At 43.0% G+C, this 15020-nt stretch overlaps 1 protein-coding gene across 2 annotated transcripts in view; it reads left to right on the top strand.

Moving 5' to 3' along the window:
* Positions 1-15020, top strand: part of LOC126094530 (pre-mRNA cleavage complex 2 protein Pcf11-like) — a 144799-nt gene that overhangs the window by 104657 nt on the left and 25122 nt on the right. For both annotated transcript variants that reach the window (XM_049908949.1, XM_049908950.1), the window contains exons 12-15: positions 370-765; positions 7892-8134; positions 8284-8603; positions 13932-14096. In XM_049908949.1, coding sequence (XP_049764906.1) covers positions 370-765; positions 7892-8134; positions 8284-8603; positions 13932-14096 — 1124 coding nt within the window. The remainder of the gene's footprint in view (positions 1-369; positions 766-7891; positions 8135-8283; positions 8604-13931; positions 14097-15020) is intronic.

Raw genomic sequence — 15020 nt, forward strand, 5'->3', positions numbered from 1 at the left:
TGCAGATGAAGTTAACTACACAGAAAAGTTCATTAATACATAAGCTCGAAATAACCTGTACATTTGTGTAGGTCTGAGTTTTTCTTTTCTTCTGAAAATGAGATATGAGGAAATGAAATTTCTCTATAAACTAAATTTCCCTTCAGAATTAATTTGATCTGTGTTAATCTGAATGAATATTGTGGATTATTGTACTAAGCATCTTTAACATTGTTGGTTTGCCAATAATATTGCTAAAACAACTATTGTGTTTATTAAGTTGCAACAGACTGTTCTAACCAAAAAATCATTTGTATTATATTCTGCCAATGTATACAAAATTTTTGTGTGCTTACTGGAATATTAAATCATGCTATTCTTCTTCTTCAGATTTGATCGATTTCCTGGAAACCGTTTCACACGGCCACCACCACCACTCCCACCACAGCATCAGCATTCACACCCACCGCAGCAGTCGCAGCAGCAGCCACTGCTACCGGATCCTGTTAGCACATCTCAAGCACCTGCGACTGAACTTCCTCCTGCAGATCCATTGCTTCTTGATCTGATTGCCCAGGACTCAATGCGGACAATAAATATTGATCGTATCCCGCGTGAAATTCGCTTTTATGGTGATACTGCTGTCGTTCTTTTAGCTTGGGATGACCCCCGTGAAATAAGTTTCCAAGGTGGTGTGAGGCGGGTTACTTTTGATGATCGTGAGACTGTTATTTGTGCCTTCAATGAACCTTATCGTGACTTCACACTTGATGGACAGACACACAGGTAAGGGTGATACACACAGAAGAAAGATTGTTCATCACTATCACATAAAAATGTGTTAGATTGTGTCCTATAGTTGTATTAACATTGACATTGTGATTTTACAAAGAAATTGATTGGTGGGTTATATATCTAAAAACAAAGATGATGTGACTTACCAAACGAAAGTGCTGGCAGGTCGATAGACACACAAACAAACACACAAAATTCAAGCTTTTGCAACAAACGGTTGCTTCATCAGGAAAGAGGGAAGGACGAAAGGATGTGGGTTTTAAGGGAGAGGGTAAGGAGTCATTCCAATCCCGGGAGCGGAAAGACTTACCTTATGGGGGGAAAAAAGGACGGGTACACACACACACACACACACACACACACACACACATCCATCCACACATATACAGACACCAATATATACATGTGCGCGAGTGCACCCCCCCCCCCCCCCCCCCCCCCCCAAGGCAAGACGCTCCGCCCCCGGGGCCGGAACGACTCCTCACCCTCTCCCCCAAAAAACCCACATCCCCCCCCCCCCCCCCCAGCGCTTTCCCCTGGCAAGTCACATCATCTTTGTTTTTATATATATAATATAAGGAAACATTCCACGTAGGAAAAAATATATCTAAAAACAAAGATGATTCGACCTACCAAACGAAAGCGCTGGCACGTCAATAGAGACACAAACATACACACAAAACTCCAGCCCTCGCAACCAACGGCCGCCCCGCGAGGAAAGAGGGAAGGAGAGGGAAAGACGAAAGGATTCGGGTTCCAAGGGAGAGGGCAAGAAGCCACTCCAATCCCGGGAGCGGAAAGACCCACCCTAGGGGAAAAAAAGGACGGGTACACACTCGCACACACACACACACACACACACACACACACACACACACACACACACACACATCCATCCACACTTATACAGACATATACAGAGGCAAAGAGTTTGGGCAGAGATGTCAGTCGAGGCGGAAGTGCAGAGGCAAAGATGTTGTTGAATGACAGGTGAGGTATGAGTGGCGGCAACTTGAAATTAGCGGAGATTGAGGCCTGGTGGATAACGGGAAGAGAGGATATATTGAAGAGCAAGTTCCCATCTCCGGAGTTCGGATAGGTTGGTGTTAGTGGGAAGTATCCAGATAACCTGGACGGTGTAACACTGTGCCAAGATGTGCTGGCCGTGCACCAAGGCATGTTTAGCCACAGGGTGATCCTCATTACCAACAAACACTGTCTGCCTGTGTCCATTCATGCGAATGGACAGTTTATTGCTGGTCATTCCCACATAGAATGCGTCACAGTGTAGGCAGGTCAGTTGGTAGATCACGTGGGTGCATTCACATGTGGCTCTGCCTTTGATCGTGTACACCTTCCGGGTTACAGAACTGGAGTAGGTGGTGGTGGGAGGGTGCATGGGACAGGTTTTACACCGGGTCCGTTACAAGGGTAGGAGCCAGAGGGTAGGGAAGGTGGTCTGGGGATTTCATAGGGATGAACTAAGAGGTTACGAAGGTAAGGTGGACGGCGGAAAGACACTCTTGGTGGAGTGGGGAGGATTTCATGAAGGATGGATCTCATTTCAGGGCAGGATTTGAGGAAGTCGTATCCCTGCTGGAGAGCCACATTCAAAGTCTGATCCAGTCCCGGAAAGTATCCTGTCACAAGTGGGGCACTTTTGTGGTTCTTCTGTGGGAGGTTCTGGGTTTGAGAGGATGAGGAAGTGGCTCTGGTTATTTGCTTCTGTACCAGGTCGGGAGGGTAGTTGCGGGATGCGAAAGCTGTTGTCAGGTTGTTGGTGTAATGGTTCAGGGATTCCAGACTGGAGCAGATTCGTTTGCCACGAAAACCTAGGCTGTAGGGAAGGGACCGTTTGATGTGGAATGGGTGGCAGCTGTCATAATGGAGGTACTGTTGCTTGTTGGTGGGTTTGATGTGGACGGACGTGTGAAGCTGGCCATTGGACAGGTGGAGATCAACATCAAGGAAAGTGGCATGGGATTTGGAGTAGGACCAGGTGAATCTGATGGAACCAAAGGAGTTGAGGTCGGAGAGGAAATTCTGGAGTTCTTCTTCACTGTGAGTCCAGATCATGAAGATGTCATCAATAAATCTGTACCCAAATTTTGGGTTGGCAGGCCTGGGTAACCAAGATGGCTTCCTCTAAGCGACCCATGAATAGGTTGGCGTACGAAAGGGCCATCCTGGTACCCATGGCTGTTCCCTTTAATTGTTGGTATGTCTGGTCTTCAAAAGTGAAGAAGTTGTGGGTCAGGATGAAGCTGGCTAAGGTAATGAGGAAAGAGGTTTTAGGTAGGGTGGCAGGTGATCGGCGTGAAAGGAAGTGCTCCATCGCAGCGAGGCCCTGGATGTGCGGGATATTTGTGTATAAGGAAGTGGCATCAATGGTTACAAGGATGGTTTCTGGGGGTAACGGATTGGGTAAGGATTCCAGGCGTTCGAGAAAGTGGTTGGTGTCTTTGATGAAGGATGGGGAGACTGCATGTAATGGGTTGAAGGTGTTGATCTACGTAGGCAGAGATACGTTCTGTGGGGGCTTGGTAACCCTTGAAGCTCTGCCTGGACATCTGGAATGGGATTACCTTGGCAAACTTTGTATGTGGTGTTGTCCGAAAGCTGACGCAGTCCCTCAGCCACATACTCCCGACGATCAAGTACCATGGTCGTGGAACCCTTGTCCGCCGGGAGAATGACAATGGACCGGTCAGCCTTCAGATCACGGATAGCCTGGGCTTCAGCAGAGGTGATGTTGGGAGTAGGATTAAGGTTTTTTAAGAAGGATTGAGAGGCAAGGCTGGAAGTCAGAAATTCCTGGAAGGTTTGGAGAGGGTGATTTTGAGGAAGAGGAGGTGGGTCCCGCTGTGACGGAGGACGGAACTGTTCCAGGCACGGTTCAATTTGGATAGTGTCTTGGGGAGTTGGATCATTGGGGGTAGGATTAGAATCATTGTTCTTCGTGGCAAAGTGATACTTCCAGCAGAGAGTACGAGTGTAGGACAGTAAATCTTTGACGAGGGCTGTTTGGTTGAATCGGGAGTGGGGCTGAAGGTGAGGCCTTTGGATAGGACAGAGGTTTCGGATTGGGAGAGAGGTTTGGAGGAAAGGTTAACTACTGAATTAGGGTGTTGTGGTATCAGATTGTGTTGATTGGAATTTTGAGGTTTTGGAGGGAGTGGAGCTGGAAGTGGGAGATTGAGTAGATTGGAGAGACACTGGGTTTGTGTGCAATGAGATGAGGTTGAGGTTTGCTGGAAAGATTGTGAAGGGTGAGTGAGTTGCTTTTCCGGAGGTGGGAAACCAGGAGATTGGATAGTTTTTGAGGTGAAGGGTGGCATGCTGTTCTAATTTGCGGTTGGCCTGTAGGAGGATGCTCTGAACAGCCAGTGTGGATGTGGGAGAGGAAAGATTGAGGACTTTTATTAAGGATAGGAGTTGACGGGTGTGTTCATTGGCTGAGTTGATGTGTAGGCGAAGGATTAGATGGGTGAGGGCAATGGATTGTTCAGTTTGGAACTGGTATAGGGACTGATGGAAAGAAGGATTGCAGCCAGAGATGGGAACTTTAAGTGTGAGGCCTTTGGGGGTAATGCCAAATGTCAGACAAGCCTGAGAAAATAAAATATGCGAGCGTAATCTGGCTAGGGAACAATTAAAGAGAACAGCCATGGGTACCAGGATGGCCCCTTCGTACGCCAACCTATTCATGGGTCGCTTAGAGGAAGCCTTCTTGGTTACCCAGGCCAGCCAACCCAAAGTTTAGTACAGATTTATTGATGACATTTTCATGATCTGGACTCACAGTGAAGAAGAACTGCAGAATTTCCTCTCCGACCTCAACTCCTTTGGTTCCATCAGATTCACCTGGTCCTACTCCAAATCCCATGCCACTTTCCTTGATGTTGACCTCCACCTGTCCAATGGCCAGCTTCACACGTCCGTCCACATCAAACCCACCAACAAGCAACAGTACCTCCATTATGACAGCTGCCACCCATTCCACATCAAACGGTCCCTTCCCTACAGCCTAGGTCTTCGTGGCAAACGAATCTGCTCCAGTCCGGAATCCCTGAACCATTACACCAACAACTTGACAACAGCTTTCGCATCCCGCAACTACCCTCCCGACCTGGTACAGAAGCAAATAACCAGAGCCACTTCCTCATCCTCTCAAACCCAGAACCTCCCACAGAAGAACCACAAAAGTGCCCCACTTGTGACAGGATACTTTCCGGGACTGGATCAGACTTTGAATGTGGCTCTCCAGCAGGGATACGACTTCCTCAAATCCTGCCCTGAAATGAGATCCATCCTTCATGAAATCCTCCCCACTCCACCAAGAGTGTCTTTCCGCCGTCCACCTTACCTTCGTAACCTCTTAGTTCATCCCTATGAAATCCCCAGACCACCTTCCCTACCCTCTGGCTCCTACCCTTGTAACCGCCCCCGGTGTAAAACCTGTCTCATGCACCCTCCCACCACCACCTACTCCAGTTCTGTAACCAGGAAGGTGTACACGATCAAAGGCAGAGCCACGTGTGAATGCACCCACGTGATCTACCAACTGACCTGCCTACACTGTGACGCATTCTATGTGGGAATGACCAGCAATAAACTGTCCATTCGCATGAATGGACACAGGCAGACAGTGTTTGTTGGTAATGAGGATCACCCTGTGGCTAAACATGCCTTGGTGCACGGCCAGCACATCTTAGCACAGTGTTACACCGTCCGGGTTATCTGGATACTTCCCACTAACACCAACCTATCCGAACTCCGGGGATGGGAACTTGCTCTTCAATATATCCTCTCTTCCCGTTATCCACCAGGCCTCAATCTCCGCTAATTTCAAGTTGCCGCCACTCATACCTCACCTGTCATTCAACAACATCTTGCCTCTGCACTTCCGCCTCGACTGAAATCTCTGCCCAAACTCTTTGCCTCTGTATATGTCTGCTTGTGTCTGTATAAGTGTGGATGGATGTGTGTGTGTGTGTGTGTGCGCGAGTGTGTACCCGTCCTTTTTTCCCCCTAGGGTGGGTCTTTCCGCTCCCGGGATTGGAGTGGCTCCTTGCCCTCTCCCTTGGAACCCGAATCCTTTCGTCTTTCCCTCTCCTTCCCTCTTTCCTGGCGGGGCGGCCGTTGGTTGCGAGGGCTGGAGTTTTGTGTGTATGTTTGTGTTTGTTTGTGTGTTAGATATATTTTTCCTACGTGGAATGTTATATATATATATATATATATATATATATATATATATATATATATATATATATATATATATATATATATACACTTATCAAACAAAAGTGCTGGCAGGTCGATAGACACACAAAATTCAAGCTTTCGCAACCAACGGTTGCCTCATCAGGAAAGAGGGAAGGAGAGGGAAAGACGAAAGGATTTGGGTTTTAAGGGAGAGGGTAAGGAGTCATTCCAATCCCGGGAGCGGAAAGACTTACCTTAGGGGGAAAAAAGGACAGGTATACACTCGCGCACACACACACAAGCACACACACACACACACACACACACACACACACACACACACATCTATCCGCATGTACACATATACAGTCTGTGTATATGCGGATGGATATATGTGTGTGTGTGTGCGCGAGTGTATACCTGTCCTTTTTTCCCCTTAAGGTAAGTCTTTCCGCTCCCGGGATTGGAATGACTCCTTACCCTCTCCCTTAGAACCTACATCCTTTCGTCTTTCCCTCTCCTTCCCTCTTTCCTGACGAAGCAACCGTTTGTTGCGAAAGCTTGAATTTTGTGTGTATGTTTGTGTTTGTTGTGTGTCTATCGACCTGCCAGCACTTTTGTTTGGTAAGTCTCATCATCTTTCTTTTGCCAGCTGAATTATTAATAGTGGAAGTGGATAATAGCATTGAAGTTGACACTCTAGTTAGTTACATTTTGTTCAATCTGTTGGGTGTCAACTATCATAAGATACAGCACATTGACTCAGGAGCTTTATTTTTCTCCTGTAGTATAATTAATAATTTGTTGTGCATTAACCATTATCCAAATTACTTTAAAATTTAGTACATCATCTAAAAATTGATAACAACTTACCTAGATGTTTCCAAAGTAAAGCTTTCCTTTGCTAAACATTCTACAGTAACTGAAATAAATGTTGAGAAGGGTATTGGTCTAGATAGTATGGAGGATGGGGCAGATTCATTCAACTAAGACTGAACCATTTGATCGGATGATTCTGAGAGTTGGCTGAGCCAGGCTGCTCGATTAATCAGTTGTGCACAGTGCAGTTTCTTCCTTTTTAACAGCTGTACTGCACATACAAAACATGATTTCATGTGCCAATGAATTTTGGTATATTGTTTTGTAGTAGTAACGTAGTTTTGTTGTAACATTGTGTTCCAATGCTTGTATTTTCATGCAGGATACATTTATCACTCTCTGAAATATGAGGCATGTAGTAATAATAAGAAGACAGACAGAACTGTAAGACGCTGACTTCTCCAGAATGTTATCGTGAAAGGTCTTGGCCAGCAAGTGTGCTTCAACCCAATTTCTGTATGTGAAGGTCTTTTTCTTTAGCTGAATACATTGCTGTTTCATTTGTTGTGATAAAGATTGAGTACAGATGAAGAGAGTGGACAGTTTTGTATGCAGTTTGTCATTTATTACGGTGTTTACCTGCATTTCATACGCAGCAATGTACGAGCTGAAATCCACCATACAAGAAGTCTACACAATGCATTTTTGTCAGAATTTCATGCAGTGGTTTACTCAGTTGGATAAAGCACAGTAAGTGACAAATAATGAAAAGACATTCAGTCCTGTATCAAGCGAATATATCAGACTGTAAGATGTGTAAAAATAAAATTTTTCACCGAATAGTTTTCTTAAAATCGGATAACAAGTATTCCATAGCGGCTGGAACGCTGTCTCTCAGCACAAGTAGCAGCATTAGGTGGGCAGTTCAGTGACAAGAAAGTCATGCTCAGCACAAAATGCAGAGAGCTAGTCTGTAACAGGCAAAGGATTAAGTATTTGACATCTACTGGTTATTTCTCAAATAGGATGTTTTGACTTCTTATATATACACTCTGTATTGTGTCGTTATTAAGAAATCTCTCGTCATTTACAGGATAAGGTTAGGAGCTCCTACTAGAGAGTTGTACATAGATGGGAAGTGGTATGAATGTTTCTTTGGCGGACCACCTGTAAATATTGATATTGGTGGCAAAATCCGATCTGTCAAACTTGATGGACCTCCACCTCATGTAAAAATTGGATTTGTCAAACGAACTGACCTAGTTGCTGGCAAGATCAACCTTATCATAGATGCTCGCACTATGGTACCAGTCTTCCTTGATGCCAAGCCACAAAGGTAAAAATTATATTTACTGTAGCTTAGTTGAGAAAATAATAATCAATGAACGCAGTATTAAAAATAATTAAATAGTTCCAAAGACAAGACTGCAGACATTGTATTATTATTGTAAATTATGTTATGACAATCTTGGGTAAATGTTTCAGGTTTGATGTTGAGAATAAACCTCATGTTCTTCGTTTCGTTGACAAACTCAAAACAGTTCTTCTGAATGGAAGACCATTTGAAGTAGAATTTGGTGGTCTGCCAAAACCAATAGTGGCTCGAGGGAGGAAACATTTTGTGCGCTTCTCGGTACTTCCACAAGGTGTTCGCCCTGGTTATGTGAACATTGTTAATATGGACACTATGGAAGAGAGACGGCTACCATCTCCAGAAACTGGATCTGTAGGTGGTGATGCCGAACCGTCACGGCAGTCTCTTCCAGTACGGTCAGATGGCCATTCTCCTGTATTACCCATGCTCGGTAAGTATAAAATTTTATTAATAAATGTAAGGCCATATGGATATTTTAAAATATCAAATTTAGGTGATGTAGTTTAACTTGTTTACTGTTGAGTACACATTTTTGAGCCTTATAGCTTATAGTTCACAGTTAAGCGGAAAGGGAGGCAAGATGGGGGAGGGGGACCAAGTAGTTGTTAGCATCTACAAAGAAGCAACTGTGGAAGAAGTATTCAGTGAATTTGGAAGGAAGACCTTACCCTGCTGAGTTGACAGAAAACACTAAAACTTTGTGGCCAGTCTAGCAGTCATCTCTCCAATGATCTCATTGGTCATGATTGCACCAAAACTGAAGTTCATGTAATAAAGCTGACATGTGAAATTTCATCTCCCGTCAATGGAGAAGAATCGCAACACAGTTCCTACTTTTGATAACTGAATAGTGTAATTGAAAAGCAACGGAAGAACCTTATTAAATGAGAAACTGCTGGATACTTGATTGGGTGCCCATTACAATTCTGCATCAAATAATACCGGAGATATGGTGTGACTTCCAGCAAAAATTTGACATAAGTTGCTTAAACAGTGAAGCCTGCCACACGAATAGAAAATGGTACCAGTTATTCAAGTCTATATTTTGGTTTTCAGGACAATCGTGGATACTATGAACCTTTCCCACAGGCATCATCACTATGTTGTAGGCATTATGAAACATATTTTCTTACATACGATAAATCTGGAAACAAATTCCTTGGTATTTAGTCAACTTTGTTTATATAAGGAAAATTTTTTGGAAATTTAAATTTGCTGTTCCTGCATGAGATCCTGAGTACAATAAGAAAGAGCTCAGATTGATGCCTTGGTTCTTTACTTCCAGGGAACCTATAATAATATACTGCACTTTTATCTAGTAAACAAAATATGAGCATCTGGAATATCTTAATAAATTTGTGATTGGATTGAAGATTTAAGCAAAAAGAAGCAAGTACACCATTCTTGACTGGGAGGTATCATCACAAACTTGAGTAGTATCTGGTGTACCTTAGTGCAGTGTTTAGTTGGTAATAGGTCTCTAGAATTAATCACAACCATCAAGTATCTAGGGATATGTCCATTGGCAGTTTAACATGGACTGAGCTCATAAATGAGAAAGGATGGGTGCAAACTGAAAATTGTTAAAAGAATCCTAAGGAAGTGTAGTCTACCCACATTAGAAGACACTTAAAGTTCCCTTGTTAGATGATCTCTCAAATACTGTTCAGTCTGGGATCGTTAACCAACTTGTATTAGTAAAAGACACAAGCTGAAAAATTTGTCAGGGGTTGTTTTAGTCAGTGTGAAAGTGTCACAAAAATGCTCAACAACCTGCAGTAGGAGGACATCAGAAAAGAGAAAAGGTGTGCATTGCGGAGTGGGATGCTACATTCCAAAATGATTTGACAGACAAATTTGCCCATCATACATCTCGTATGACGTCTATGAGAGTAAAATGAGAAAAATTTAGGATTGTAAAGAGGGGCACTGAGGGCCCTTTTTCCCATGGTTCATACACTAATAGGACAGAATGTGCAGACAGAGAATCTTCTTCTAAATATACCATCCATAACACACCATACTGATGATGACTTGCGAAATACAAATGTTAGGCTCCACAGTATTTCATCAAGTCTACTGCCTGATGTCAGATGGTTGGTTCAGTTGAATGCTGGTAAATAAAACTGCATGTTAACTTGGACTGCTGGAAAAAAACTAGAGAAGAATCAAAATAACTAGCTCTTTCAAACTGCCACATAGTTTTATACAAGGAAGGAATATTACTTCCAAACTGACAATTTTATTTTTGTTTAAGTATTTTTCTACTAATTAAAAAATGTTGTTACCCATTTCAATATATGGTAAGGAATTAAATTTCTTAATATTTCAAGACCAGTTTAAAATTGTTGCCCAGAACAAAGAACAAAATTCACTTAACATTATCAACTGACAGTTATTATCCAGGAGCAGTCATGAAACTGTATATTCTGACCGTACTACACACATGCACTTTCTTGCCCATTATTCATCCACACACCATCACTTGATAAATAAACTTTTGATGTTATATTGACACATCTTGCACAAGCACATTAAGTCAAGTGTCTCCTTGCACTGTGGAATAATAATATCTATCTTCCTCAAAGTAGTTGCTGAAATCTATGCTGTCATAAAATTCTTTGTCTCGGATGGTTTGTTGGCAGTGAAAATTCACCCAAAGTCGTTGAAGGTTTCTAAAGTCTGCTCCATATTCTTAACTGCTAAAATGAGTCGCTCAATTAAAATATGACCGTATCTCTCTTGAATATGATACATGTGAAGAATGTTGCCAAACTGCAACTGCAGCAGGAAACCTCAAGAAAAGGCATGACATAGTAGTAGACAATCTATGATTAAAGGGATATTAAAATAGCTGGTGCTGTATCTATATGATGAAAAGTGGTACAGTACACTTCACATTAAAAATTTACTGTGTGAAAGCTTTGTGCGAAACTTTTGCTGCAGTTATTGAAGGTGTATGTCAATAGCCTTGCACCAAATAAGAAAAGTTGGTTTCATCTTCCAGTAAGGTTATGACCGGTGCTTTTTGGGACCCCAAATGGCATTCTTGTTACAGGCTCCCCCGAAGAGGGCTGAAACAATGACATTCCGCAAACAGTTTGATGGAGGAAAAATTAGATAAATTTCTACTTTCTAAAAGAAAAATGACGATTTTAAGTACAAACTATTGGTTGTGTACCACATTTCCCTTCCACTGCTGTAAATGTATTTCCACATCTAAGGAAATTTGTGGCTGGAAATTGTTTAGATTCCAGTAAGGAAGTTGTGGCAATAGCAGATGAGTATATCTCCCAGATCTTGAGAATCACATTATGGAGATTGAAATTACTCACTTCGATAACTTTCAGACAACATGCATTGTTCAAAGACATTATCATGTTTAAAAAAATGCATTTTCCTCTCAGAAAAACAGACTTTCCTGCGAGGCATAGAAGTTTTCATCTTTATCTTGCGTTCTATTCTTTGACCAAGATTAGGCTTCATTTTACAGTACTTCTGGTGTACGTTATAAGCCTGTGATGTCTGCGAACGCCAAGTGTGGTAGTTGCCTGTTAGTTTTGTGTCTGACTTGTTTGAAATACTCTTTCTTTCAGTCACAATATTATGAAAAGGATAGTTGTTGCTCACCATATAGCGGAGATGCTGAGTCAGAGATAGGCACAACAAAAAGACTGTCAGAAAGTGAGCTTTTGGTCAGCAAAGCCTTTGTCAAAAATAGACAGCATACACACTCACAGACTCCTGCAAATGCAACTCGCACACACACGACCATAGTCTCTGGCTGCTGAGGCCAGACTGCAAGCAGCAGTGCATGATGGCAGATACGACTAGGTGTTGGGAATAAGGAGGAGGCTGGGATGAGGAAGGGGGAAGGGTGGTAAAGTGTTGCTTGAGGGGTGGTAAAGTGCTGCTTTTGGGAATGTACAGGGATGAGGTGAAAAAGATAGGGTACGTGGCATCTAGGTGCAGTCAGGAGGAGGAGGAGAGGGGGGGAGGGAGGTTATCGGGAAAGGAGGGAAGTAAAAAGACTGAGGGTGCGTTGGTGGAACAGGCTAGGTAGGTAAGAACAATAACTAACAAAGGGTGAGGCCAGGGGCGTTATGGGAGTGGAGGATATATTGCAGGAAGAGTTCCTGCCTGCGCAGTTCAGAAAAGCTGGCATTGGCGGTAAGGATCCAGATGATGCAGGCTGTGAAGCAGTCACTGAAGTGAAGTGAAGAACATTGTGTTGGGCAATGTGCTCATCAATTTGGTGGTCCAGCTGTTTCTTGGCCACAGTTTGTCGATGGCCATTCATGCGGGCAGACAGCTTGTTGATTGTCGAGACCATGTAGAATGTAGTACAATGGGTGGAACCTAGCGTGTAGGTCACACAACTGATTTCACAGGTGACCCTGCCTTTTGATGAGATAGATGATGCTTGTGACTGGACAGGAGTAGATGGTGGTGGGAGGACATTTGGGACAGGTCATGCACCTAGGTCTATTGCAGGGATGTGAGCCATGAGGCAAGGTTTTGGGAGCAGGGGTTGTCTAGGTATGGACAAGGGGTTTGGTGGGTGGTGGAATACCACTGTGGGAGGGGTGGGAAGGTATGTGGGTAGGACATTCCTCATTTAAGGGCATGGTGAGAGGTAGTCGAAACCCTGGCGGAGACACTGATTCAGTTGCCCCTGTCCCTGGTGGTACTGAGTCATCAGTGAATTTGAACCAGGTTAGGGATATGGGATTCTGGGTGTTTAGGAAGGATTCTGCTAGATGGCCTATGAATAGGTTGACATAGGGTGGTGCCGTATGGGTGCCCATAGTCATACTCTGGATTTGTTTGTAGGTAATGCCTGCAAAGGAGAAGTAATTGTGGATGAGTATGTAGTTGGTCACAGCAACTGGGAAGGAGGTTGTTGGTTTGGAACCTGTTGGTGTTGGGAAAGGTAATGTTAAATAACAGTAAGGATGTGTGCATTAGAGATGTTAATGTAAAGGGAGGTGGCATCAATAGTGACGAGCAGGGCACCATGTGATAAAGGAACAGGAACTGTGGAGAGGCTGTGGAGGATATGATTATTATATTTTATGTAGAAGGGTGGGTTGTGGGTAATAGGCTGAAGGTGTTAACCTAAGAGAGCAAAGATTCACTCAGTGTGGGCACAGTAACTGGACACAATGGGGAGTCCAGGTTGGTTAGGTTTATGGACTTCAAGAAGCATGTAGAGGATAGGAGTGTGGGGAGTGGTAGGGGTGAGGAGAAAGATAAGACTCCAGGGAGAGGTTCTGGGATTGGCCTAATGATTTGAGGAGAGACTTATTTCAGTCACCTGCAGTGACAGGTCAAACTCCCAAGTTAGTGGAATATTAAAGATTTCTTTGTGATTTTTCTGTTTGTAACCTCTTAGTTTTTAACATCCCATTAACACCAATTTCATCCCCAACTTCATTGCCCTCATTTTGAAACTGCCAACTATCTGAAGTGTAAAGTTATCTGCCTTCTGTGATTATCTTGTTTCTTTTTGATGATTTATGGAATTATGGGTGATCCTCTTTGTTGCATTTACAGAAGGTAAATTTTATTAAAAAAATGAGAAGTAAAAAGTGAAATCAAGGAGGAGGGTGATGGTTGAGGAGGTGAAGGATGGGAGAGGGGAGCTAGCCACAGGACAAAACTAGATACACCCAGAACTTATATATTTGCCAGTATTCTTTGAAAAATTAGTACCTTGGATAATAATTAACACCTACTTGAAACATTTACCATACAGGTGCATCATCGCGGCGGAAGGTTGAACGAGAACAGGGACGAGATTCTCCGGAAAGTTCAGGTGCCAGAAATTCACCAACAGTTGGCATAACGACGACTGTAGATAATAGTGCAGTCACATCTTTTGGTACTGTTCCAGCATTAACTGCCCAGCGCCCAACTCCTGGTAAGGATGACATCAATTTTTACATGTAGTTTTGGCAAAACTAATTTTTTTAAAAAGCCTTTGTAGTTAGTTTGTGTAAATGTCTCTTGTCGTTTGAAGAGGAAAAAAAGTTGTTAAGAAAAAGCTGAAGAAGAGAGATTGCAAAAACTACAGCAGTGCAAGTGTGCAATTTTTAAGATAATTTGGTGTGCAAGAATGTGAATAACTTGACAAATTTTCTGAAAGAAGACTTACACATCGGAAGTAAATTTGAAGACAGCAGATCATTAAGTACATAATCTTACATGCTTTGCGACATAAGATAAGTGCTATCATAAGACAAAATACTTACAGTGGCCATCATGAAATTGACACCTCAAGATCACTTCTGCTTCCTGCAGTCCAACGACGCCAAGCGCTCTGGTTTGATCGCCTCATAGCTTTATTGTGTTGTGTACACTTAACATGTACAGTTAATAGCGCAGTAGGCCAGTACCAGCTGAATGTTGTGTGTTTCTGTGGAATATTGTGTGATTTCACGGTGCATTGACATGTGTTTGGTAGCGACTGAAATGCAGGAGCGAGGGCCTATGCATAGCCTTACTTTGGCCAGTGTGTGTAAAGGGTGAGAAGGCATTAGAAAACAATCTAAAATAGTCATATTGAATGTACTGAAGATTTTTTACTGATCTGGCCAACAGTGAAGCAGCCAGGAATGGTGTAAATTCCCCGCAAATTCACTCCGTATTAACAGTGAAGTAAATACTATGACACAGGAGAATATCTGATGGATAGAAAAATACAATGTGATCTCTGTAAAAAAAATAATGGCTTGGAGATCACAGTTTGTTGTCTTCTCTGCTCACTTGGATTTTGATTCAGAAATTTGTAATGGACTGCAGATACATTGCAGTATCAAGAATGAAGTTTTGTGTAAAATGCACC

Source organism: Schistocerca cancellata, chromosome 8 (assembly GCF_023864275.1).
Source record: "Schistocerca cancellata isolate TAMUIC-IGC-003103 chromosome 8, iqSchCanc2.1, whole genome shotgun sequence".
In the NCBI taxonomy this organism is placed as follows: Eukaryota; Metazoa; Arthropoda; class Insecta; order Orthoptera; family Acrididae; genus Schistocerca; species Schistocerca cancellata.